Consider the following 25,998-nt stretch of genomic DNA (forward strand, 5'->3'; position numbering starts at 1 on the left):
GGAGCCGGGATTGGAACCCAGCCCCTTCCGACTCCCAGGCCCGGGCTCTAGCCACTAGGCCACGCACCCGTTGGCCCTGCTGGAGCCTCTTGTCTCCGGGACAGGTCTGCACTGGGGCCGGGAGAGACTCGCACCGCTCTGTCGCTCCCCACTTTCCCCACCCCACCCAGCCCAGGACCCCCCAAAGCAAGGGAGGGTCCTCCCAGCCCTCCCCACTCTATGCTGCCTAGAAGATGAAGAAGGAGGGCAGGGGGAACCCAGGGGAGTGGTCTATATAAAAGACTTCCCCTACTTCCCCTCCCAACATAAGCTTGGGTTCAGATTAGATAGGGTGGCCTTGTGGGCAGGAGGGAGTTGGGGGAGGAAAAAAAAAAGGAACCAAGGCCAAGCCACTCCGTCCTTCGCTCTCAGCCCCTCGCCCCGCCCTCCCACCCCAGCTGGGCTCCAGAATTTCCAGTGTGGGCGAGGTCTACCTTCCCCAGAGAGCCAACTGCCTGGCCGCCCCCGCCCCTAGCACAGAGGAACCACAAGCCGTGCCCTCCACCCGCCCATCCGGGGCCTTTATTAGAGACTATACAGGCGGGCGCTGACCTCGGGGCGGCCATAACAGCAGCTTGGCATTGGGCACCAGCCCACACTCGGCCAGGGTCCGGGTGTCGTCGTCGAAGGCCCGGGCGGGAAAGGCACTGAGAATGTCGAAGGCAGCGGGGTCTCCGTCCCTGTCAGGGAGGGGGGAAGGGCGGCTGGAGGAGGAGGGGAAGGGAAGGGGGAGTCCGTGCCCCCTTGGTGCGACCACCTCTGGGGAGTTCGGCTGCCGGTCCCGCTTCTCTGACCCTGCATGCCCACCCCTCCCCACATATGGAACAATTGACCCTTGTCGAGTGGCCGAACAGAGGCTCTTTCTCCGGGCGTTGGGGAGGGACCCCGCTGGCCCTCTGACGTGGGTGGCACCAGACAGCGGGCCAGGGGGCAGCTGGGGGTGGACAAGGCTGGTAGAAGCAGACTCCTGCCCCGGTCCCAGTCTTCCCCCATCCCCACCCGTCAGGGGGTCAGGGCACACACACACCCCGGCCCCCGCACCTGGCCCGGGCGAGGTATCGGCGTAGGTCTCCGATGGTCTCCGTGGACAGCATGGTCAGCACGTAGGTCCGCTCGCCCGTCTCGGATTTGACTCGCAGGTTGGTTGTGGCCGGAGCCGACGGCTGCTGTACCTGGGGTCCGGAGGTCCTGGGGATCCCGACCCCACCCCCGGGCAGGCTGAGCGAGGCCTGGGAGGGGACGGGTTCCCTCTCCCCCACCCCCATCCCCAACGCTCCTCACCTCTCCTTCCCAGCTGGGGTCTCCACCATAATGTCGACGCCGGGCCCGCCGCCACCCTGCAAGTCAAAGAAGCTGAGCAGAGGGTTGCAGGCTGAGGGGGCAGTGCCCCCAGCCAGAACCTTCTGGCTGGGGGTATTCCCACCCTCCCCAACCTCCACCGGGGAGAGACGAAGATTCACTCCACCCCACCCGACTCCCACGGGGCAGATCCCTGTCCCCGAGGGGTTTCTGGAGTTTCCCCAGCCACCCCACAAGCTCCAAAAATTCCCGAAGCTCCTGTGGCCCCTGACTCCCAGGCCAGAAGTGGCAGGTGATTCTTGGTCTAGGGCTATGATTCTCCCTTAAGGCGGGAGAGGTCCCAGGTTTGAGAAGCAGTGTGGCCTAGTGGCTACAGCACAGGCCTAGGAGTCAGAAGGACCCAGATTCTAATCCCCGCTCTGCTACTTGTCTGTTGTGTGACCTTGGGTAAGTCACTTCACTTCTCTGTGCCTCAGTTCCCTCTGAAAAATGGGGATCACATCAGTGAGCCCCGTGTGGGATGTGGACCGTGTCCAACCTGATTAGCTCGTATCTGCCGCAGTGCTTAGTTCAGTGCCTGGCACGTAGAGAAGCTGCATGGCTCAGTGGAAAGAGCATGGGCTTTGGAGTCAGAGGTCATGGGTTCAAATCCCATCTCCAACTGTCAGCTGTGTGACTTTCGGCAAGTCACTTAACTTCTCTGGGCCTCAGTTCCCTCATCTGTAAAATGGGGTTGAAAACTGTAAGGCCCCTGTGGGACAACCTGATCACCTTGTAACCTCCCTAGCGCTTAGAACAGTGCTTTGCACATAGTAAGCACTTAACAAATACCATTATTATTAGTAGTAGTAGTAAGTGCTTAACAATTACCGTAAGAAAGGCACTTAACTTTCCCGTGCCTCAGTTCCCCCATCTGTAAAATGAGGGTTATGACTTTGAGCCCCATGTGGGATGAGGATTGTGTCCAACCTGATGAGCTTGCATCTACCCCAGCACGTAGCGCAGTGCCCGGCACAAAGTGTTTAACAAATACCGTTTAAAAAAAAAAAGTGGGCGGGCATCATGATAGGGCAGAAGGAGAAGATGTCCGGGGGCAAGGGTGGGGGCGGCTTGGGCTGGGAAGGTCGGCTGGCTCGCCTGTAGAGTCTTCCGAATGGGGTCCCGGACGTCGATCACCTGGCCGCTCCGGATCACGCGGCCCGGCAGCCGCTCCAGAAACTGTTCCAGTGAGAGCTTGGGGCCTGTTGGGGAGGACGCTTAGACTGGGCCCTTTCTCCCTGCCCACCACGGCCCACGCCCCGGCCCCATCCAGTCCCCGAGTGGGGGCCCAAACCACAGCACCGCCCCTCTAGGCCCTGGCTGCCACCAAATTTGCGTCATCTCTCACTGGGACCGGATGGTTTCTCCCCGCGGGGAGATTTCTGGGTCTGACAGTGTGGTGGCCAGCCCTGGCTGGCCCTTAGCCCTGCTCGCTTGCAGGCTGCTGCCTGCGGCTCAACCAGACCCCCTCCCCCCTGCACTGAGTCAGCACTTAACAAATACTGCAATTAGTATTATTAATATTTCCTTGTTCTCCAGTTTTCCTCCCCTCCCTCTTCGCCTCCCCGGGGGGGTGGGTCTGGGGGAAGTGCAGGAACCAACCCCTGTGACCCCCTTTCTACCTACCCCACGGACCGAGAACACAACACTACAGGCTGGGGGCTGTAGAGACGGGAACAGCTTGGCCGGGGAAGGGGGTGGCCCGGTTTGGAGCAGCGTAAGAGTTGCTTCAATTAACAAATCATAATAATACTGGTTATTGGTTAAGCTTTTACTATGTGCCAGGTACTGTACTAAGCGCTGGGGCACTGCACTAAGCGCTAGGCACTGTAATAAGCTCTGGACAAGCTGGAAGGGGCAGCCAGGGCCCAGTATAATAATAATTATGGTATTTGTTAAGCTCTTACTATGTGCCAAGCACTGTTCTAAGTGCTAGGGTAGATACAAGGTAGTCAAGTTGTCCCACATGGGGCTCACAGTCTTAATCCCCATTTTACAGATGAGGGAACTGAGGCACAGAGAAGGCAAGTGCCTGGTCCAAAGTCAGCTGACAAGTGGCGAAGCCAGGATTAGAACCCACGACCTCTGACTCTCAAGCCTGGGCTCTTTCCACTGTCATGCTGCTTCTCAATGGTAATAATAATAATAATAACAGTATTTATTAAGCACTTACTATGTGCAAAGCACTGTTCTAAGCTCTGGGGAGGTTACAAGGTGATCAGGTTGTCCCACGGGGGGCTCACAGTCTCAGTCCCCATTTTCCAGATGAGGTAACTGAGGCACAGAGAAGTTAAGTGATTTGCTCAAAGTCACACAGCTGACAATTGGCTGAGACAGAATTTGAACCCATTACCTCTGACTCCAAAGCCTGTGCTCTTTCCACTGAGCCACGCTGCTTCTCTAATGGTAATAACCAGGAGACAGCCTGTGGCAGCGGGGCTTAGAGGCCATTTTCTGGGGGCCGGGGGGAGGGTCCTAAACAGGATAACACTGCCACTGGGAAAAGCCGGGCCTTTCCCCCTCCCCTCCCACCCCCGACTATCTGTCCAGGGGATCCAGCAGCTCCCTCCCGCTGACCTGGGATCTGGCTCGTCTCCTCCGGCGCATCCTGTGCACCCACCATGCGCCCAGGACCGGAGAAGGCCACCGTTGGATGCTTTTCCAAGAACAGCACTCCGCGCCGGTCTGAGACCTGCAGGCCAGACCCAGGTCGGGGGGTTCTGGGAGCCTAGGGCCCGCTTAGTGCCCACCTCCTTGGAGCAGCCCACACTTCCGCCTCCCCTCCACTCCCCCAGTGCCACTGGGGGGATGCTGTTCCTGCCCAACCTTATTGGAGCTACTCTGCCCACACGGGCCTTCCCGCTCGGGGGCGACGAGAAGCGGGAAATGGAGGGGCTGCTGAAGGGACTACCTGGAAGGGCACGCCGTCCGGGTAGCGGGTCTGGAGCTCCGAGGGGAAGAAACCATCCAGGATATCCTGTAGGCATTTCTGGAAGGGGCGAGTGGGGTCAGGACAGGCGGAGAAGGCGCACCCATGTTCCCTGAATATCATCCCCCCCGATGGACCCACCGATGGGGGAGCGGAGACCTGAGCTGGCTTCTCCGCCTTCTTCCTCACAGCAGGTCCTGCGACCTTAGGCCGCCCTCAAAAGCCAGGGCCAAGGACTTGCTCACCCTCTTACTCCCTTCTTGCCACCCTGGGACTGCAGTACCCCCATACCTCTCACTAATAATAACAGCATTTGTTAAGCGCTTACTACGTGCCAGGCACTGTTCTAAGGACTGGGGTAGAGGCAAGGCTATCAGGTTGGATGCAGTCCCTGTCCCACCTGGGGCTCACAGTCTTCATCTCCATAGAGAAGCAGCGTGGCTCAGTGGAAACAGCCCGGGCTTTGGAGTCAGAGATCATGGGTTCAAATCCCGGCTCCACCACTTGTCAGCTGTGTGACTTTGGGCAAGTCAATTCACTTCTCTGGGCCTCAGTTCCCTCATCTGTAAAATGGGGATGAAGACTGTGAGCCCCATGTGGGACAACCTGATCACCTTGTAACCTCCCCAGTGCTTCGAACAGTGCTTTGCACATAGTAAGCACTTAATAAATGTCGTCATCATTATTATTATTTTACCGATGAGGTAACTGAGGCCCAGAGAAATGAAGTGACAGGGCAGACAACTGGCAAGGCCAGGATTAGAACCTAGTTCTTTCTGTATCCTAGACCAGGGTGCTATCCACTAGGCAACACCCACAGACCCGCCTGCCGCACCTGAGTGGAGGGCTCAGAGTAGGCTCGGAAGGGGCCTTGGCACAGGACGATCCCGTTCCCGTAGAGCGTCAGGGGCAGCGGGTCCGGGAGTTTGAGCCGGGCACCGGAGGCCGTGCGCTCCACCCGCGGCTGTCCCGCCCCAGCCACGATGTTCAGATCCCGCAGGCGGCTCAGCAGCAGGTCAAAGTCCACATCCCGGGGCACCGTGGATTCTCCTGGCAACAGAGCGGGTAAGGGGATTAATCCCGCGGGGATGGGCGGGACTCTCTAATCCAGGAAGCAGGGTGGTATCTACCTTTTTCTGTTGTGGTTTCCAGTGACCCTCCTAGGAACTGTTTAGACTATAAGTGCCTTGTGGTCAGGGAACGTGTCTAGTCAGCCACGGTCACTGAGCACTTATTATGTGCAGTGCACTGTGCTAAGCACTTCAGAAAGGAAAATAGACAAATCCCCTGCCCAGAGGGAGCTTACAGTCCAGAGAGGGAGCCTGTCTACCTACTATGTTATATTGTCCTCTCCCAAGCACTTAGTGCAGTGTTCTGCACCCAGTAAACACTCAAATATAATCGATTGATTGATTGATTGGGAGACTGGGCCCAGCCGGCCGGTCAGCCTGTGGGTCAACTATCTAGACTGTGAGCCCGTTGTTGGGTAGGGACAGTCTCTTTATGTTGCCAACTTGTATTTCCCAAGCGCTTAGTACAGTGCTCTGCACACAGTAAGTGCTCAATAAATACAATTGAATGAAGCAAGAGCAGGGGGCAGCCAGGTGACCTCCCCCCGCAGGGTCAGCGGAAGGGGGCTGATGGGAGAGGGCAGCTCCCCCCACTCCCGGTGTTTTATCTTGACCCCAGAGGGACCACCTTCTCAGGAGCCCTGCTTAGGAGGGACAGAGCAGGACTCTGCCGGCCTCCCACAGGCCGTGTCGCTTGGGGTCATTCAGTCATTCATTTCGTCGTATTTATTGAGTGCTTACTCTGTGCAAAGCACTGTACTAAGTGTTTGGGAGAATACGTTATAGCAGTAAACAGACACGTTCCCTGCCCATAGTGAGCTTGGATCGGTGGCTTGGATCGTGTTTGCCCTCCTTGTCGTACTCTCCCGTCCCCAGCAAAGCTACGGATCGATCGGTTTGAGTGTGGGAAAGTGCTGACATGCTAGGCTACCTCGCTACTGCTTCCTGTGACTGTGGTCAGTCAGACAGAAGAGCCCAGAACGGCCCGTTGACCCCCGCCCTAGTCCCTGCTTCAAGAGACTCGCCTAAGGCCTAAGAGAGATGAGGGATTCCAGGACTTGGTGTTGATTGAGTCAGCGGGGTCTGGTGGCTAGTGCCCGTGGCTTGGATTCTCACCACAGTTCTGCCCCTGGCTCACTGTGTGACCTTGGGTTAGTCCCTTGCCCTCTCTGGGCCTTGGTGCCTTCAGGTAAAACATTCCCCACCCTTGGCTGCTCTTCGGCGAGCAGAGACGGGAGAGAACTTGCTGGGGGACCGTTGCACTGTGGGAGAAGAAACCTGCCGGCCCAGACTCAGGCTCCAATTAGCCAGAGACTCACTCCCGGCTGGTGCCCCTGGCCACTGCAGCAGGAGGGATTGAAGTTAGACCTACTGGGCAGTTCGGGTGGCCCATCAGTGAGGTGAGGGTTGGACGGTTCCTGAGGAGCCACTGCAGATGGGGGTTAAATGGGCAGGCAGCAGCAGGGAGGGTGGGTGCCTGCAGGGTCTCAGAGGGTGCCCAGTGGGATGCCAGCTATGATTCTACTATTTGCCCAATCCATAATCTGTTTGAATGTTTGTCTCCCCCTGTAGATTGTAAGCTCCTTAATAATAATACTTGTGGTATTTGGTAAGCGCTTCCTATGTACCAGGTGCTGTTCTGAGTGCTGGGATAGATACAAGGTAATCGGGTTGGACACGTGGCTCAGTGGAAAGAGCACGGGCTTGGGAATCAGAAGTCATGGGTTCTAATCCCGGCTCTGCCACATGTCTGCTGTGTGACCTTGGGCAAGTCACTTAACTTCTCCGAGCCTCAGTTACCTCATCTGTAAAATGGGGATTAAGACTGTGAGTCCCACGTGGGACAACCTGTTCACCTTGTAACCTTCCCAGCGCTTAGAACAGTGCTTCGCACATAGTAAGCGCTTAATAAATGCTATTATTATTATTATTCTCTGAGCCTCACTTACCTCATCCGTAAAATGAGGATGGAGACTGTGAGCCCCACCTGGGACAACCTGATCACCTTGTATCCCCCCCAGCGCTTAGAACAGTGCCTCGCACATAGTAAGCGCTTAACAAATGCAATCATTATTATTATTATTCTACATAGGGCTCACAGTCCTTAATCTCCATTTTACAAATGAAAGAAGTGAGGCCCTCAGAATGAAGTGACTTGCCCAAGGAAACCCAGCAGACAAGTAGGGGAGCCGGGATTAGAACCCAGGTCCTTCTTCCTCCCGGGCCTGGGCTCTATCCACTAGGCCACGCTGCTTCCCTTGTAGGCAGGGATTGCATCTACCAGCTCGGTTGGATTGTCGTTTCCCAAGCGCTCAGTTCAGTGCTCTGCACACAGTAAGTGCTCAATAAATACCATTGATGGAGTGGCAGCTGACTGTACCTGGTTTCCAGAGGGGCCCGAGGGCCAGGGGCTCCTCTTCCCACTCCTCTAGTGTCTCCCCAACCCACGTCAAGCCGTAATCACCCAGAAACCGCTGGCAGGGAAGAGGAGACGCCGTGAGCAAGGCCACTCTGCCTTCCAGCGACAGAGGCTTTCCAAGACACCCCCCACAACACGCCCCACGACACCAATCTAGCCCCCTGAGACCCAGCCCCGCCACCCAGCAGACGGGAGCCCCAGGCTGGAAGGTGGAGAGCAGCAGGGCTGTGCCCGCCGATGCCTCGACCTGCAGTGGATGAATGGAGGAAAACCACAGGGGCTTGTGGGGATCCAGGCCTCCCTGCCCATCTCTGACCTGGGGAGCAGGCTGCAAGCCATGCAGCTGGGAGTGCTAGTTCTCGGGGCTAGAGAAGCCTGACAGCCACCCCTCCCCGCCCTGGGGACCCACCCCTTCCCGATGAGCCTGAGCTGGCTGGGGCTCCCGGGAAGCAGAGAAAGCTGGAGGAGGTGGGCAGTGGCTTTGTCTGAGCGACTGGTTGAAGTTCATCCCACCGGTGGGCTGAGGTTTGTCCTCTGACACGGCTCTATGTAGGTCACAGTTGAGGAAGTGGCTTTCAAGGGCCTTGGGGAGGGGGCAGGAGTCGCCAGGAAGACCCCAGAGGAAGAGGGTGGGGGGGGGGCAGCCTCCTGCCTGGGGAGATGGGTGGATTGGAGCCTTGGAGCTGGCCTTCCTGATCCTGGAACTTCCCAAGGGCAGCGGCAGGACTGTCAACAGAAGGCGCTGATGGGAAAATCCCATGCATCCTTCCAGCCCCAGTGCTGCTCCACTTCAGGTGGTAGGCTGGGGAAACTACGACTTCATGTTCCAGAAGCCCTTGGGGTCCATAAGCAGCTACCCATCCCTCCTGTCCTGCCGCTGCACCCCCCCCAGCCCTCCCCTCCCCGCTCACCTCCATGGCGGAGATTTGGCTCTGCAACTGGAGGCACAAGCTCTCCAGTTCCTCCTCACGTCTGGAGGCAGGGGCCCCTCCATCTGGATCACCTAGAGACAGAGGACAAGGGGTAGGGATGGGGGAGATGGCACAGCCCCTCTCACCCTCAACTTGGCTCCACCCTCCACCAGTCTCCTCTCCAGAGAGATGTCAAGAGATTCCCTCCCCTGCCTCTTGTCCCTGCCCCCTGTCCCCTTCCCCAAGGAGGTAACACCCGACCTTGGATGGAGGGCAGGTATGGAGTCTCTGACTCCCGCTCCCCTGGGCCTCTTGGGGAGTGAATAAGTAGGAAACCAGAGATCTCTGTCCTCTTAGAGACCCCAAACCCAGCTCTGTGTGTGTCTGTGTGTTTATAAGTGTGTGCACGTATGCACGCAATTGGAAAGTGAGGCCCTGGAGGTCAGGTCAGCTGGGCAGGTCACTCTGCAACGTTTGTAGTGGATGAGGGGCTGGGAATGGTCATGGTACAACCAGTCTGGCTTGAGGGGTTAGGGGGTGGCAGCGGTCGTCTCTGCAGGTCAGAGCTGGGAGCAAGATAGGTAGCAGCTCCCCTCCTCCCACCCTGCAGAGGTGGACTGGAGCTTGACCAGAGGTCTGGGCGGGTAGGGGATGGCAAGTCATGACAGGGGAGGAAATCAAGGACTGGAGGTGGTGAAGGGGTCACTGGGATCTGGGGTGCTGGAATTGGGGTTACCTCTCTGGAAGCTCTTCACTTTCTCTTCCAGGTCGGCAATTTTCTGGTCCTACATAGTCACGACAGCGAGGTCAAAGGGCAGCCTCCTGCTGGCCAGCTCCAACCCCTGAAAATCTCTTAAGGCCATGAATGAAAGCCCCGCCCCCCATCACAAGCCCACGGCCATCGCCCCCGGCTCCCTGAGCCTCCCCCCTGCACTTGCTTAATGGACCCCAACCCCATATCTCTTAGGCCCTGGTTTCCAACCCCAAGACCCCAGACCCTAGCCCTCTCTCCCAGGGCCTTAAGAAACCCAATGGGTCACGGTGGGCCATTTAGAAGATGGAGGTAAGGGGAGATACTCAAATTAGAGGCCAGGACCTAGGCGTCCTGTCTCCTTTCCTCATCCTTCCCCCGGCTGGGGGTCGGCTGGGGTACGGGGAGGCCAGCCCTCCCTCGGTTGAACATGAGCCCAAGAGCAGAAGAGCAGAAGGAGGGCCTAGGGAGGATGGCATCGGAAAGCTTGGCAGCTGGCATGGCCCTGGGGTTCCCACCGGGCAGGGCAGGGCAGTGCAGGTTCGGAACCCAGTATCCACAGGGCATAACCAGGACGGTTGGGGGCCCTGGTCCACCCAGCACCTTGGAATGGATTTCGGCAGTCTGGGTCCTTGCCCTCTGCTCCAGCTGCCTCAGCCTCTTCACCATGGAGGTCACCAGATCCGTGTCCTCAGGCCCAGCCGCTAGAAGACAGCCAAGCTCAGGACTGCCAAGTCGCCCGACCCAAGAGCACAGGGGGCCAGGAGGCTGGCGGGCAGGGGGAACCAGCTCCTCCTTGCTCCTGCCCCTCTAGCGGACTCTCTGCTCCTGGCAAAGGGGGCCAAGCCCCCCAGTTCCAGCCCTGCCCAGGGCCCCTGAAGGGGGAAAGCATTGAGGAAGGAAGGAGGAAGTGTTGGGGTGACTCATCCTGTTCCCGGTGCTGCCTGGGAAAGAAGAGGGAAGGGAGGACTGGGAAGGGAGAAGATGTGGGGAAGGCTGCGGGGGAGGAAGTCAGGGAAGACTTGGAGGCGTGAAAGAGGGTAAGGCTGGGAAGACAAGGTGAATTGGCAGGGACTTGCTCCAAATCCACCCTCCTCCAGGTGGGGGGCAGGATGGAAGGTTGGATCCTTTCCCAAAGTCCCCCTTCTGAGCAGGGGCCCTTGAGAGGAAGAAAGAACTACCAGCAGCATCAAAGACTGGAGTTCTGGCCTCTTTCCATCCTCCCCGCTGTCCCCCACCCCTTTGGGGCGTGCGCCTGTGGCAATGCGAAATGTGCCAGACAGTGGCCTGGCTTTGCCCACAGTCCCTCAGGATCAGGCCTGAACCTCACTGTGGAGGGTCCAGGGCCGGGACCTCTACCCAAAGTCAAGGGCCCGGGAAGCTGTCCGTGAGGAGGGGGCCCAGGGAGGAGGGTCCCCCGGCCAGGAGCTCTCACCGGACCCATGGGCCCTGGCAGCCGTCCGTGAGGGGCAGGGCGGAGCGGGGGTCCGGAGAGGAGGGTCTCCAGGCTGGGACTTCTCACCAGAGCTGCGGGCCTGGGCAGCCGTCCGCGAGGAGCAGGGTGGGGAGGGGATCCGGGGCGGAGGGTCTTTGGGCCGGGAGCCTTCACGGGACCCATGGGCCCGGGCAGCAGTCCGTGAGGAGCAGGGTGGGGAAGGGGTCTGGGATGGAGGGTCTCTGGGCCGGGAGCTCTCACTACAGCCGCGGGCCCGGGCAGGCTTCCGTGAGGAGCACGGTGGAGAGAGGGTCTGGGAAGGAGGGTCTCCAGTTCGGGGGCTCTCACTGCAGCCACGGGCCTGGGCAGCCTTACGCGAGGAACAAGGTGGGGAGGGGGTCTGGGGAGGAGGGTCTCCTGGTCGGGGGCTCTCACTGGACCCTCGGGCCCGGGCAGCCTTCCGCGAGGACCAGGGCAGGGAGGGAGTCTGGGGAGGAGGGTCTTTGGGCCGGGAGCTCTCACTCCGGCGGTGGGCCCGGGCGGCCTTCTGTGAGGGGCAGGGTGGGGAGGGGATCTGGGGAGGAGGGTCTCCAGGTCGGGGGCTCTCACTGGACCCTCGGGCCCGGGCAGCCTTCTGCGAGGAACAGGGTGGGGAAGGGGTCAGAGGTGGAGGGTCTCTGGGCTGGGAGCTCTCACTGGACCCATGGGTCCAGGCAGCCTTTCGCGAGGAACAGGGTCGGGAGGGGGTCTGGGGAGGAGGGTCTCCAGGCCGAGAGCTTCCCAGAGCCGCAGACCCAAGCAGTCTTCCGTGAGGAGCAGGGTTGGGTGGGAGTCCGTGGTGGAGGGTTTCCGGGGCAGGACCTCTCACTGGACACACAGGCCCGGCCAGCCGTCTACGAGGAGCTGAGTGGGGAGGGGGTCCAGGGCAGAGGGTCTCCAGGCCGGGAGCTCTCACCGGACCCAAAGGCCCGGGCTGATGACCGCGAGGAGCAGGGTCGGGAGGGGGGCCGGAGCGGAGGGTCTCCGGGCCGGGAGCTCTCACCGGAACCGTGGGCCCGGGCAGCCTTCTGCGGGGAGAAGGGTGGAGAGGGGGTCCGGGACGGCGGAGGGGCCGGGGTGTCCGGAGAAGGGTCATCACTCCTCAGCAACGCCTTGTCCTCTGGGGACCACGAAGGCAGAGATTAAGTCCTGAAGACAGAGCCTGCAGGTCGGGGGGCCTGAGATGCTGGGACTCCTCTCGCTGCCCTCCCCCCTAGAGGACACGGGGCGGGCAGAGGTGCGAGAATGAGACCTGCCCTTTGGGAAATAACTTGACTTATTCTTTGGTTGTGTCTTCCCAAGTGCTTAGCACAGCCCACTGCACCCAATGGACGCTCAGTAAGTACTATATTTTCTTCATGGCATTTATTAATAATAATAGTAATAATGATGATGGTGGTATTTGTTAAGCACTTGTATGCGCCAAGCACTGTTCTAAGCACTAGGGTAGATACAAGGTAAGCAGGTTATCCCCCATGGGGCTCACAGTCTTCATCCTCATTTTACAGATAAGGTAACTGAGGCCCAGAGAAGTGAAGCCACTTGCCCAAGGCCACACAGCAGACAAGTGGCAGAGCTGGGATTAGAACCCACGTCCTCTGACTCCCAAGCCTGGGCTCTTTCCACTAAGCCACGCTGCTTCTCACAGCATCCACTGTGTGTCAGGCACTATTCTAAGCTCTGGGCTGGATGCAACTCAATCAATTTGAGAAGCAGCGTGGCTCAGTGGAAAGAGCCCGGGATTGGGGGTCAGAGGTCATTTGTTCTAATCCCAGCTCCGCCACATGTCTGCTGTGTGACCTTGGGCAAGTCACTTGACTTCTCTGAGCCTCTTCTGTCAATGGTGATTAAGACTGTGAGCCCGACGAGGGACAACCTGATCACCTTGTATCCCCCCAGTGCTTAGAACAGTGCTTTGCACATCGTAAGCGCTTAACAAATGCCATCATTACTATTATTATTATTAATTTGGACCCAATCCCTGTCCCTCATGGGGCTTGCTGTCTAAGTTGGAGGGGGAACAGCTACTTCCTCCCCATTTTACAGTTGAGAAAACCGAGGGCTGGAGAAGTGAAGTGATTTGCCCAAGGGTCTCACAGCAAGCAATCGGCAGAGTGTAGAACCTAGATCCCCTGACGCCCGGGCCCGGGCTCTTTCCAGCAGGCCGTGCTGCATATTTTCCTGCTGGACGCCTACACAGGAAGATTTTGGCCGTATCCGCTGCCCTCGGCTTCTCGCCTGGATCTGGGTGTGGCGTCAGAGAAAGGGAGAGAGAGAGAGAGGCCCAAGAGAGAAGCAGAGAGAGAGGCTCAGCAGAGACAGAGGCCAAGCAGAGCCGAAGCCAAGGAGCCCGACTGCATGCGTGCACATGGGGGAGGAGACGATGCCACAGCTCCGACCAGCCTCCAACAGCCCCAGATGGGAAGCCGCGGACCGAGTGGGCAGTGGACAGTGTCCCCAGCAGACAGAGCCCCAGCCTGGGAGTCAGAAGGACCTGGGTTCTAATCCCAGCTCCGCCACTTGTCTGCTGTGCGACCTTGGGTAAGTCACTCTAGACTGTGAGCTCACTGTCAGCAGGGAATGTGTCTGTTTATTGTTATATTGCAATAATAATAATAATAATAATGGCATTTATTAACCTTCTAGACTGTGAGCCCACTGTTGGGTAGGGACCGTCTCTATATGTTGCCAACTTGTACTTCCCAAGCGCTTAGTACAGTGCTCTGCACACAGTAAGCGCTCAGTAAATACGACAATGAATGAATGAATGAATGAACTTACTATGTGCAGAGCACTGTTCTAAGCGCTGGGGAGGTTACAAGGTGATCAGGTTGTCCCACGGGGGGCTCACAGTCTTAATCCCCATTTTACAGATGAGGGAACTGAGGCACAGAGAAGTTAAGTGACTTGCCCAAAGTCACACAGCTGACAATTGGTGGAGCCGGGATTTGAACCCATGACCTCTGACTCCAAAGCCCGTGCTCTTTCCATGGAGTCACTCTGCTTCTCTCAGCCACACTGCTTCTCTCTTGTATTCTCCCAAGCACATAGTACAGTGTTTTGCACACAGTAAGTGCTCAATAAATACAGTTGAATGAATTTTTTAATAGTATGTGTTAAGCGCTTACTATGTGCCAGGCACTGTGCTAAGCGCTGGGGTATATACAAGCTAATCAGGATGGACACAGTCCCTCTCAGTCAGTCAGTCAGTCGTATTTATTGAGTGATTACTGTGCGCAGAGCACTGGACTAAGTGCTTGAGAGAGTACACTATAACAATATAACAGACATATTCCCTGCCCACAGTGAGCTTACAGTCTAGAGGGGGAGATAGACATGAATAGAAATAAATAAAATTACAGCTATGTACAGAAGTGCTGTGGGGCTGGGAGGAAGGATGAATAAAGGGAGTGGGAAAAGAGGAAAGGAGGGCTTGTCGGGGACAAGTTCCTTTTAGACTGTGAGCCCACTGTTGGGTAGGGACTGTCTCTATATGTTGCCAACTTGTACTTCCCAAGCGCTTAGTACAGTGCTCTGCACACAGTAAGCACTCAATAAATACGATTGATTGATTGATTGAAGGCCTCTTGGAGGAGATGGGCCTTCAACAAGGCTATGAAGGAGGGGACAGTAATTGTCGGTTACGAGGAGGGAGGGCGTCCCAGGCCAGAGGCAGGATGTGGGACAGAGGATGGCGGCGAGATAGAAGAGATCGAGGTCCAGTGAGAAGATTAGAACTAGAGGAGCAATGTGTGTGAGCTGGATTATAGAAGGAGAGTAGTGAGATGAGGTAAGGGGGGGTGCTCACAGTCCTAATCCCCTTTTTACAGATGAAGTAACAGAGGCCCAGAGAAGTGAAGTGACTTGTCCAAGGTCACACAACAGATACTCTCCCCCATCCCCACACAAAGATGAAAATGGTCTGAAATAGCCCCATGGCACTTATGCACATATCTTTAAATTATCTACCATATATTATTTATTTATATTAATGCCTGTCTCATCCTCTAGACTGTAAACGTGCTGTGGACAGGGAACATTTAGACCATAAGCTTAGGCAAGCTGGAATTCTGTAAGCTAGGACCCACGTTGTCTGACTTCCAAGCCCACGTTCTTATCTTTTTTTTACGGTATTTGTTAAGCGCTTACTGTGTACCATGCACTGTACTAAGAGCTGGGGTAGATATGAGCTAATCAGGTTGGACACAGTCCCTGTCTCACGTGGGGCTCGCAGTCTTAATCCCCATCTTGCAAATGAGGAAACTGAGGCAAGAAAAGTCAAATGACTTTCCACTAGTCACGTGGCTTCTCTTTTCTTCATGTAGTCTAGCCTAAGCCCCTCCCACTGCAGTCCCCCAAAGGTGTCATGGCTCTTCGTTCCAGGGTCTGGCGGTGCCTCCCAACAGAGTTTGGCCATCCAGGAGCCAGACTGAGAAATCTGGGCCAGGGGAGTTGCTGAATCTCAGGTGCCCCCAAGGAATATGGGCAGGGAATATGTCTGTTTATTGTTAGATTGTACTCTCCCAAGCGCTCAGTACAGCTCTCTGCACACAGTAAGCCCTCAATAAATATGATTGAATGAACTCTGTTGTATTGTACTCTCCCATGTGCTTAGTTATAAGAATAATAATAATAATTTTGGTATTTGTTGAGTGCTATGTGCCAAGCACTGTTCTAAGTGCTGGGGGAGATACAAGGTAATCAGGTTGTCCCACATGGGGCTCACAGTCTTAATCCCCATTTTCCAGATGAGGTAACTGAGGCACAGAGAAGTTAAACGACTTGCCCAAAGTCACACAGCTGATAAGTGGCAGAGCCGGGATTAGAACCCATGACCTCTGATTCCCAAGCCCGTGCCCTTTCCTCTGAGCCACGCTGCACTGCACACAGTAAATGCTCAATAAATACCACTGATGATTGTGATGGTGAATGATGATGATGATGATGATGATGATGAAACCTCGGTCCCTCCCAAGGCGAATGGAGGTGATAAAAACAAGTGAGGTCCTGGGGGAGACCAGACTGGGGAGCAGGTGTCCTTTAAGACCCAGGGGGGGACGTGGACCCCTGGGGGACCTGACAGGCCTTTGGGGCCCGGGAGATTCAGCGACTCTCCCGGCCCAGACTTCTCAGTCAGCCCCCTGGATGGCCAGGCTCGGTGGGTAGGCGCCGCCAGACCCGGGAACGAGGAGCCATGGCACCTTTGGGCTAGGGCTACAGCAGGAGGGACTTAGGCTAGACTAAATGAAAGAAAAGAAGAGAAGCCACATGGCGGCTCTGTGACTCAGCTTCCTCATTTGCAAGATGGAGATTAAGACGGTGAGCCGCAAGTGGGACAGGGACTGGGTCCAACCCGATTAGCTCGTATCTACCCCACCGCTTAGTACAGTGCCTGGCACATAGTAAGCGCTTAACAAATACCACCAAAAAGAGATAACAACTTGGGCTCGGAAGTCAGACAACCTGGGTTCTAACCCTGGCTCTGCCACTTGCCTGCCGTGTGAACTTATGCAAGTCACTTTACTTCTCTGTGCCTCAGTTCCCTCATCTGTAAAATGGGGATAAAGACTGTGAACCTTATGGGGGACAGGGACTGTGTCCAACCTGATTATCTTGTATCTTCCCCAGTGCTTAGTACGGTGCTCGGCACATACTAAACACTTAAAAAAATACCGTATTAAAAAAAAATAGACCTAGTGAGGATCTTTCGGGCTCTGTCAGTCGATCATATTTATTATGGGGATTAAGACCGCGAGCCCCATGTGGGACAGGGACTGTGTCCAACCCGATTAGCTCGTATCTACCCCAGTGCTTAGAACAGTGCTTGGCACCTAGTAAGTGCTGAACAAATATTATTATTATTATTGTTATTATTATTTGTTTAGTGCTGTGTGCAGAGCTCTGTACTAAGCACTTGGGAGAGTACAATATAGCAATAAACAGACAAATCCCCTGCTCACAACGACCTCACAGTCTAGAGGCGATTGGCACCTGCTTGCAGAGGACTTAAGAGACACAGTCCTGGGGCCCCCAGAGCTCGTTATGGGGAGGAAACATGTCTGCTAATTCTGTTGCATTATACTCTCCCAAGAGCTTGGCACAGTGCTCTGCACATAGTAAGCACCCAATAAATGCCATCAATCGATTGGGTGATCCAAAAATATCCCCACGTCCTGCTTTTGGTCTCGGGGCCAGACAGGAAATGGTGTCCGGAGACTGAGGCCAAAGGGTCGTAATGGGGAAAAGGGGGGAAGGGTCAGGGGATCTCGAAGGCAGGAAACCAAGAGGAAGTGTCCCAACTCTGTGGAAGAGGAATGGGGAGAACTGTGAAACAACAGCAGATACAGCCCCAGCCTGGGAGTCAGAAAGACCTGGGTTCTAATCCCGGTTCTGCCACTTATCTGCCGTGTGACCTTGGAAAAGTTACTTCACTTCCCTGGGCCTCAGTTTCCTCATATGCAAAATGGGGATGAAGGCTGTGAGCCCCATGTGAGAGAAGGACTGTGTCCAACCCGATTAGCTTGGATCTATCCCCGTGCTTAGTACAGTGTCCGGCACATAATACGTGCTTAGCAAATACCACAAAAAAAAAGTCTGGTGAGAGGGAGCCCACATCGGCCTGACATCACTGGACCATCTTGACCCCAGCATGTGGTTGAGAAACCAGGGAGGGAGTGGTGATTGGCTAAACCCTTGCAGGCCACGAGGCAGACAGACAGACAGACACACACACAGACACACACACAGACACACACACAGACACACACACACACACACACACACACACAACTACTACTACTACTACTACTACTACTACTACTACTAATAATAATAATAATAATAATAATAATAATTCTGGTATTTGTTAAGTGCTTACTATGTGCCAAGGATTGTTCTAAGCACTGAGGTGGACGCAAGGTAATAACAATAATGACAGCATTTATTAAGCGCTTACTATGTGCAAAGCACTGTTCTAAGCACTGGGGGGGGATACAAAGCAATCAGGTTGTCCCACGGGGGGCTCACAATCTTAATCCCCATTTTCCAGATGAGGTAACTGAGGCTCAGAGAAGTTAAGTGACCTGCCCAAGGTCACAAGCAGACATGTGGCGGAGCCGGAATTCGAACCTTTGACCTCCAACTCCCAAGCCCGGGCTCTTTCCACTGAGCCACGCTGCTTCTCATAATAAGGTAATCAGGTTAGACAAAGTCCCTGTCCCACTTGGGGCTCACAGTCTTCATCCCCGTTTTACCCAGAAGGGAACTGAGGCCCAGAGAAGTGAAGTGACTTGGCTAAAGTCACACGGCAGGCACGTGACAGAGCCGGGATTAAAACCCACGTCTTCTGACGCCCAGGCTTTTTCCATTAGGCCACACTGCTTCAAACACACACACCCCCTCCCACGCCCCCGGCCCCAGCTATAGGCCAGGGTGGGATCCAGCAACATCCCGAGGCCTGGCCCTGGGTAGGAGGAGTTGCAGGGACGGGGGGAAGCCCCTCATCTTGGCCCCAGCTACACTCACCGTGGAAGACTTTGGGCGCAAACGGCAACTCCCCTCTCCTGGGAGACAAAAACGATGAAAAGACGATGATGCGGTTAGAAAGAAGCGAGGCCCCAGGGGACCCCAGCTGCTCTGGCCACATGCCCCCCACCCCCCAGTTCTCTGTACCAAAGCCAGCGGAGGAGGAGGTGTTGCTTCCTGCCCCTCCACCAAACGGCCACCTCCCTCGTCCGCCCCCGGGGAGAACCCGGCCTGCCGCTAGTGGGGTTGCCTGACCCCCCAAGACTGGCCCCAGAGAGGTGAGGTGGGGTGGGCTGCTGCCCTACTGCAGGCCTTGGGAGTCCTGGGGACAAAACTTTAAAGCCCTCGATCCCCTTGCCCCCCTCCCACCTCACTTTGCTCCTCTCCTACGACAGCCCAGCCCACACACTTTGCTCCACTCTAACACCAACCTTCTCACTGTACCTCAGTCTCGCCAAAGACCTCTCACCCACATCCTGCCTCGAGCCTGGAACCCCCTCCCTCCTCAAATCTGACAGACAATGACCCTCCCCTCCTTCAAACTCCTCCAAGAGGCCTTCCCTGACTAAACCCTCTTTTCCTCTTCTCCCACTCCCTTCCGCGCCTCTCCGACTTGCTCCATTTCTTCATCCCCCCTCCCAGCCCCACAGCACTTATGTCCATATACATCATTTATTGATTTCTATTAATGTCTGTCTCCCCCTCTAGGCTGTAAGCTCCCTGTGGGCAGGGAATGTGTCTGTTTATTGTAGTATTGTCCTCTCCCAAGTGCTTTGTGCAGTGCTCTGCATACAGTAAGCGCTTAATAAATACCACTGACTGACTGACACTCTGGGACAAGCTCAGCAGCTTGTAACGGTTCCACACAGCTGGGTCACAGGATGTGCTGGGGGTGGGGCTCATCTGCCACACGCCCTGGGTAGAAAAGGGACTCCAAGCTCCGGCAGCACTCAGGGCAACGTACCTGGCAAGCATGGCCAGAGCCCCGGGAAATTTGGTTGGGCCCTGTCAGATCTCAGAAAGCCCCACGCTCCAGGCCTGAAGCCAGAGACGCAGCGTAGCATAGTTCAATACCTATTCTCCCTCCTACTTAGACTAATAATAATAATTGTGGTATTTGTTAAGCGCTTACCACGTGTCAGGCACCGTACTAAGCACTGGGGTGGATACAAGCAAATCAGGTTGGACACAGTCCCTGTCCCACAAAGGAATCACAGTCTTGGTCCCCATTTTACAGATGAGGTAACTGAGGCACAGAGAAGTGCCAAGGCCAGCAGACAAGTGTCAGAGCTGGAACTAGAACCCATGACCTTCTGACTCCCAAGCCTAGCACATAAACTGTAAAAATACTGTAACTAATACTGTAACTGATTAGAGCTAAGAGCCTAAGCCTCTAAAGGTGATGTATAGACTTCGTATTAAGCACCTGGGAGAGTAAAATAAGGTTAGTAGGCTTGATCCCTGCCTCCAGGAGCCTAAAGTCTACCAGGGGAGTCAAGCACTTAGATAAATTATAGACAGGAGGAAGCAGTAAAGATACCTAAGTGTATGTAAGCGAAAATGGAGGTCTAGTGGAGGCCTGAGAGTCAGGGGACCTGTTTTCTAATTCTGACTCTGCCACTTGCCTGCACTTATAATAATAATAATGATGGCATTTGTTAAGTGCTTACTATGTGCAAAGCACTGTTCTAAGCGTTGGGGGGATACAAGGTGATCAGGTTGTCCCACGTGGTGCTCACAATTTTCATCCCCATTTTGCAGATGAGGTAACTGAGGCACAGAGAAGTTAAGTGACTTGCCCAAAGTCACACAGCTGACAGTTATCTTTTCCGTGTCTCAATTTCCTTATCTGTAAAATGGGGATTCAGTGCTTCTTCTCCCTCCTACTTAGACTGTGAGCCCCATTTGGGACAGGAACCGTATCTGTCCCGATTATCTTGTATCTACGCCAGCACTTAGAACAGTTCTCGGGACACAGTAAGCACTAAACAAAAGCACTTACAATTATTATTGTTATTAAGTATATGTACATAAGTACTCTGGTGGTGGAGGAGAAGCAGCGTGGCTCAGTGGAAAGAGCACCGGCTTGGGAGTCAGAGGTTGTGGGTTCTAATCCCTGCTCCGCCACTTGTCAGCTGCGTGATTTTGGGTAAGTCACTTAACTTTTCTGTGCCTCAGTTACCTCATCTGTAAAATGGGGATTGAGACTGTGAGCCCCACGTGGGACAATCTGATTACCTTGTATCCCCGCCACCCCCCTCCCCAGCACTTAGAATGGTGCTTGGCACATAGTAAGTGCTTAAAAAATGCCATCATCATTATTATTATTATTAGAAGGGAATGAGTGCCTATGTGATTGGGCGATGAGGAAGTGCTCTTCGCCTGGGTGTATTAGTAATACTGATAATAATAACTGAGGTATTTTTTATGATATTTGTTTAGAGCTTATTATGTGCCAGACACTGAACTAGATACAAGCTAATCAGACTGGTCACGGTCCCTGTCCCATGCTCATCGGTTCCAATGCACATGTGGAGGGGGTGGAATTTGAGAGGAGGCATGAAATCTCCTCTGGAGATACTGCTGGGAAGGATGGGAAAGTTGAAGAGGGGGCCGAAAGGAGGAGGGACTGAGGAGGGGGAAGGGTGATTTTAGGGAACTCACACCTGATGGTATTAGTTTTAATTTATTTATTCACTTAGGCTTACTAATGTCTGTCTCCCCCTCTAGACTGTGAGCTCATTGTGGGCAGGGAATGTGTCTGTTTATTGTTATATTGTGCCCTTCCAATCGCTTAGCACAGTGCTCTGTGCACACTAAGTGCTCAACAAATACAATTGAATGAATGATTGAATTAATTAATTAATAGACACATCCCTTGCCCACATAAGGACGGAGACTCTGACCACTTTGCTTATCTCTTTGAGAAGCCGCGTGGCCTAACGGGTAGAGCCCCGGCCTGAGAGTCAGAAGGATCTGAGTTGTCACCCAGCCCCGCCACTACCTGCTGTGAGATCTTGGGCACGTTATTTCACTTCTCCTCTGAGCCTCAGTTCCCTTATCTGTAAAATGGGGATTAAGAGGGTGAGCCCCATGTGGGACATGGGACTGTGTCCGAACTGATTAATTTGTATCTACCCCAGCACTTAGTACAGTGCCTGGCACACAGCAAGTCCTGAAAAAATACCAACCAAACCAACCAAACCCTCAAACCTCAGGGCAGGCCCACCTGCTCCAGGAAGCTCTCTCTGATCCATCCCTCCAGCAGACCTTCATTCACTTGCTTATCAATTGTATTTATTGAGCGCTCACTGGGTGAAGAGCACTGTATTAAGTGCTTGGGAGAGGACAATCAATATAACAATAAACAGACACATTCCCTGCCCACAGAGAGCTTACAGTCTGGCTTACTATGTGCCAAGTGCTGAACTAAGCACTAGGATAGATACAAGATAATCAGGTCTGCCAGGGGGCTCTCAGTCTAAGTAGGAAGGGAGGGGTTTGTTGTTCCTGTATTGGCTGCCCCCGCTATGCCCACCTCCATCTAGGAGCTCCTACTTATCCTGCAGGTGTGCAGGGGTGGGGTCGCGAGGCGGTCTCACCTGTAACTCTGGGGGTACCCCTGCAATGGCAGCTTCCGGACCTTCGCCAGGGAAGACAGCGGGGAGCTCATGCTGGGTATTCTAGCCCCTATAAGGGAGACATAAGCCTCCATCATCATCATCATTCTTCATTCAATCATATTTATTGAGCGCTTACTGTGCACAGAGCACTGTCTTAAGCACTTGGGAAAGGACGATACTACAATAAACAGGTACATTCCCTGCCCACGATGAGCTTACAGTCTACAGCGGGGAGACAGACATCAATACAAATAAATAAATGGCAGATACGGACGTAAGTGCTGTGGGGCTGGGAGCGGGGAAGAGCAAAGGGAGCAAGTCAGCGGGATGAAGAAGGGAGTGGGAGAAGAGGAAAGGGAGGCTTAGTCTAGGAAGGCCTCCTGGAGGAGATGGGCTTTCAGTAAGGCTTTGAAGGGGGGGAGAGTCATTATCTGTTGGATTTGAGGGGGGAGGGCGTCCCAGGCCAGACGCAGGATGTGGGAGAGGGATCGGAGGTGAAATAGGCAAGGTCAAGGCACAGAGAGAAAGTTAGGAGTAGAGGAGCCAAGTGTGCAAGCTGGGTTGTAGAAGGAGAGTAGCGTATCACCAGTGATATTTAGAGAGCACTTTCTGCATGCAGAGCACTATTACTAAGCACTTGGGAGAGTACAGTTCAACAGAGGCGGTAGACATGTCCCTTGCCCACGTAAAAACGGAGATTCTGACCTCTTTGCTGAACTCTTTGAGGAGCAGCATGGACTAATGGGTAGAGCCAGGCCTGAGTGTCAGAAGGATCCATGTTCTCAACCCAGCCCCTCAACTTCTCTGCTGTGGGACTTTGGACAAGTCACTTCACTTCTTCTCTGGGCCTCAGTTCCCTCATTTGTAAAATGGAGATTAAGACGGTGAGCCCCAGGACTGTGTCCAACCAAATAATGACGATGGTATTTGTTAAGCACTTACTATGTGCTAAGCACTGTTCTAAGCGCTGGGGTAGATACAAGGTAATCAGGTTGTCCCACCTAGAGCTCACAGATTTAATCCCCATTTTACAGATGAGGGAACTGAGGCACAGAGAAGTGACTTACCCAATCAACTGACTTCTGCAATTGATGACGATAAATACTGTTGATGATGATGATGATGATGATATTTTCAGAGCACTTACTGAGTGCAGAGCACTGTTCTAAGCACTTGGGAGAGGACAATATGAAGTCCTGCTCACAGCTTACAGCTAGCTTACAGTCTAGTGGGAGAGTTAGGTTTTAAAATACACTTCGGATACAGACATAAATCCTGTGGGGCTGAGGGTGACTATCAAGCGCTTAAAGGGTACAGATCAAAATGCATAGGTGTCACGGAAGGGAGAAGTAGTAGAGGAAATAAAGACTTAGTCGGGGAAGGCCTCTTGGAAGACATGTGATTTTTAATAAGGTTCTTTGAAGGTGAGGAGAGTGGTCTGACATATATGAAAAGGGGAAAGAGATTCCAGGCTAGAGGGAGGATGTGGACAAGGGGTGAGTGGTGAGATAGATGAGATCGAAATAAACTGAGTAGGTTGTCATTAGAGGAGTGAAGTGTGTGAGGGGGCGAGCTGATTGATGGCTTTAAAGCGGTTGGTGAGGAGCTTCTATTTGCTACGGAGGTGGATGGGAAACCACTGGAGGTTCTTGAGAAGTGGGGAAACGTGGACTGGATTTTTTTATTGTTTGTTTTTATATATATATATAAATAAACCATCCAGGCATCAGAGTGAAGTAAGAACTGGAATAGGGAGAGACAGGAGGCAGGGAGCTCAGCTCGATGAAGTAATCACTGTGGGATAGGAGAAGTGCTTGGATCAGTGTAGTAGCAGCTTAGATGGAATATGAAGGGCGGATTTTAGCGATGAAAATGTAGAACCATTTGGTGTGGGTGGGATGAGAGATGAGCTGCAACCCCAAGTTAGCAGTCTCAGCCCCGAGAGCTCCCACAGCACGGCGCCATGACCCAACCACAACGGGACATGACCCTGTTGTTCTCAGACACCACATTACTGCTCCTCACAAACCCCATAGGAGAACGCTTCCATCCTAGGAACACCTGTCACTATCAATCCATCAATCAATGGTATCTATTGAGCACTATCAGTCAGTCAATCAGTGGTATTTATTAAGCTCTTACTATCAATCAATGGTATTTATTTAGCATTTTTTCATAGTATTTGTTAAGCTCCTACTATGTTCCAGGCACTTTTCTAAACGAGGTAAGTACAAGGTAATCAGGTTGGACCCAATCCTTGTTTCACATGGGGCTCACAGCCATAATCTTCATTTTTCAAAATCATTTGTTCATTCATTCAATCGTATTTATTAAGTATTACTGTGTGCAGAGCACTGTACTAAGCACTTGGGAAGTACAAGTTGGCAACATACAGAGACGGTCCCTACCCAACAACAGGCTCACAGTCTAGAAGGGGGAGACAGACAACAAAACATGTAGACAGGTGAGACAGATGAGGTAATTGAGGCACAGAGAAGTTAAGTGACTCACCCAAGGTCACACAGCAGACACATAGCGGACCTGGGACTAGAAACCAGGTCTGTCTGACCCCCCAGGCCCGTGCTCTGTCCAGTAGGCTGTGATGCTTCTCATGGGGATAGCTCTTACTATATGCAGCCAATCAATCGGTTGCATTTACTGAGTGCTTACTGTGTGCAGAGCATTGTACTAAGCACTTGAGCAAGTACAATATAACAATAAAAAGACACATTCCATGCTAACAGTGAGCTCACAGTCTAGTAGGGGAGACAGACATTAATATAAATAAATCAAATTACAGATAGGCACAAAAGCACTGAGTGGCTGGGAGGGGGGATAAATAAGGGAGCAAGTCAGGGGGACACAGAAGGGAGTAGAAGAAAAGGGAAAAAGGGGCTAATCACAGAAGGCCTTTTGGAGGCCTCTAAAACCCCTCCAGACTGTAAGCTCCTTGTGGGCAGAGAATGTGCCTGTTCGTTGTTATATTGTACTCTACCAGGCACTTAGTACAGTGCTCTGTGCACAGTAAGTGCTTAATAAATATGATTGACTGACTGAAGGAGATGTGCCTTCAGTAAGGCTTTGAAGAGGGGGGCAGAATAATTGTCTGTCAGATTCATTCATTCAGTCATTTATTGAGCGCTTATTGTGGGCAGAGCACTGTACTAAGCACTTGGGAGAGTATAGTGGTCATTCATTCATTTAATCGTATTTATTGAGCACTTACTGTGTGCAGAGCACTTTACTAAGCCCTTGGAAAGTACAATTCGGCAACAGAGACAATCCCTATCCAACAACTGGCTAACAACAAACAGACGTATTCCCTGCCCACAGCGAGCGTGGGGGAGACCGTCTTTAAGCGAAATAAACTACAAATATAGACGTAAGTGCTGCGCAGAACACTGAACTAAGTGCTCGGGAGAGTACACCGGATTAGGGGACTCAGGACTCAGGGACACTGACTCCTCGCCCCCCTGGCCATCCCCTCTGCCCGGCTGGTCGCCAAGGAGACTGGGCTGGGAAGAGAGGCCCGTGAATCCGGCCCCTTCCCCTGCTCCGGCCAGGGGGATGGGGGGGACCCCGGTGTCCCCAGACCCCCAGACTCACCACGCCGGGGCGATGCGACCGCCTGGAGAAGCTGGCATCTTGTTGTCAGGCGGTTGCCATGGCGACCAGGGCTCCAACGCCTCCCATTGGTCAGGAGCGCTGGTCCTTCGCCAGCTGGGCCCGGGAGGGGAGGATGGGAGAGTCCATCAATCAACCGAATCAATCGATCGGTGCTATTTATTGAGCGCTTCCTGCGTGCAGAGCACTGTGCTAAGCGCTTGGACTAAAACAATATACCTAACGAGTTTCCCGTCTAGAAGGGGAGACAGGCACTAAGATGAATGTCATCATCATCATATCAAAAATAAGAATAA

General features: G+C 53.9%; 1 protein-coding gene across 1 annotated transcript; it reads right to left on the minus strand.

Moving 5' to 3' along the window:
* Positions 1-541: 541 nt before the first annotated feature.
* Positions 542-25,702, minus strand: UBXN11 (UBX domain protein 11). Its single transcript, XM_038758151.1, has 16 exons — positions 25,685-25,702; positions 22,058-22,145; positions 18,456-18,493; positions 11,935-12,051; positions 10,858-11,795; positions 10,061-10,225; positions 9,443-9,491; positions 8,707-8,798; positions 7,757-7,850; positions 5,142-5,356; positions 4,289-4,366; positions 3,955-4,069; positions 2,476-2,579; positions 1,321-1,376; positions 1,081-1,227; positions 542-719 (listed from the first exon to the last, which is right to left on the minus strand). The coding sequence occupies exons 2-16, from the start codon at positions 22,126-22,128 to the stop codon at positions 572-574; spliced, it is 2,427 nt and encodes an 808-aa protein (XP_038614079.1). The 5' UTR covers positions 22,129-22,145; positions 25,685-25,702; the 3' UTR covers positions 542-571.
* Between the last annotated feature and the right edge of the window lie 296 nt (positions 25,703-25,998).

The sequence above is a fragment of the Tachyglossus aculeatus genome, chromosome 16 (genome assembly GCF_015852505.1).
Source record: "Tachyglossus aculeatus isolate mTacAcu1 chromosome 16, mTacAcu1.pri, whole genome shotgun sequence".
In the NCBI taxonomy this organism is placed as follows: domain Eukaryota; kingdom Metazoa; phylum Chordata; class Mammalia; order Monotremata; family Tachyglossidae; genus Tachyglossus; species Tachyglossus aculeatus.

What these genes read in the sequence shown, in the direction of transcription:
- UBXN11 (XM_038758151.1), bottom strand. Translation starts at nt 22,128, where the DNA reads ATGAGCTCCCCGCTGTCTTCCCTGGCGAAGGTCCGGAAGCTGCCATTG. An exon ending in TGCCCGGGCCCACGGTTCCG is followed by an intron (nt 11,796 to 11,934) that starts GTGAGAGCTCCC and finishes CTCCCCACTCAG; the next exon opens with CTCCTCGTAGACGGCTGGCC. An exon ending in ACTCTGAGCCCTCCACTCAG is followed by an intron (nt 4,367 to 5,141) that starts GTGCGGCAGGCG and finishes CGCCCCTTCCAG; the next exon opens with AAATGCCTACAGGATATCCT.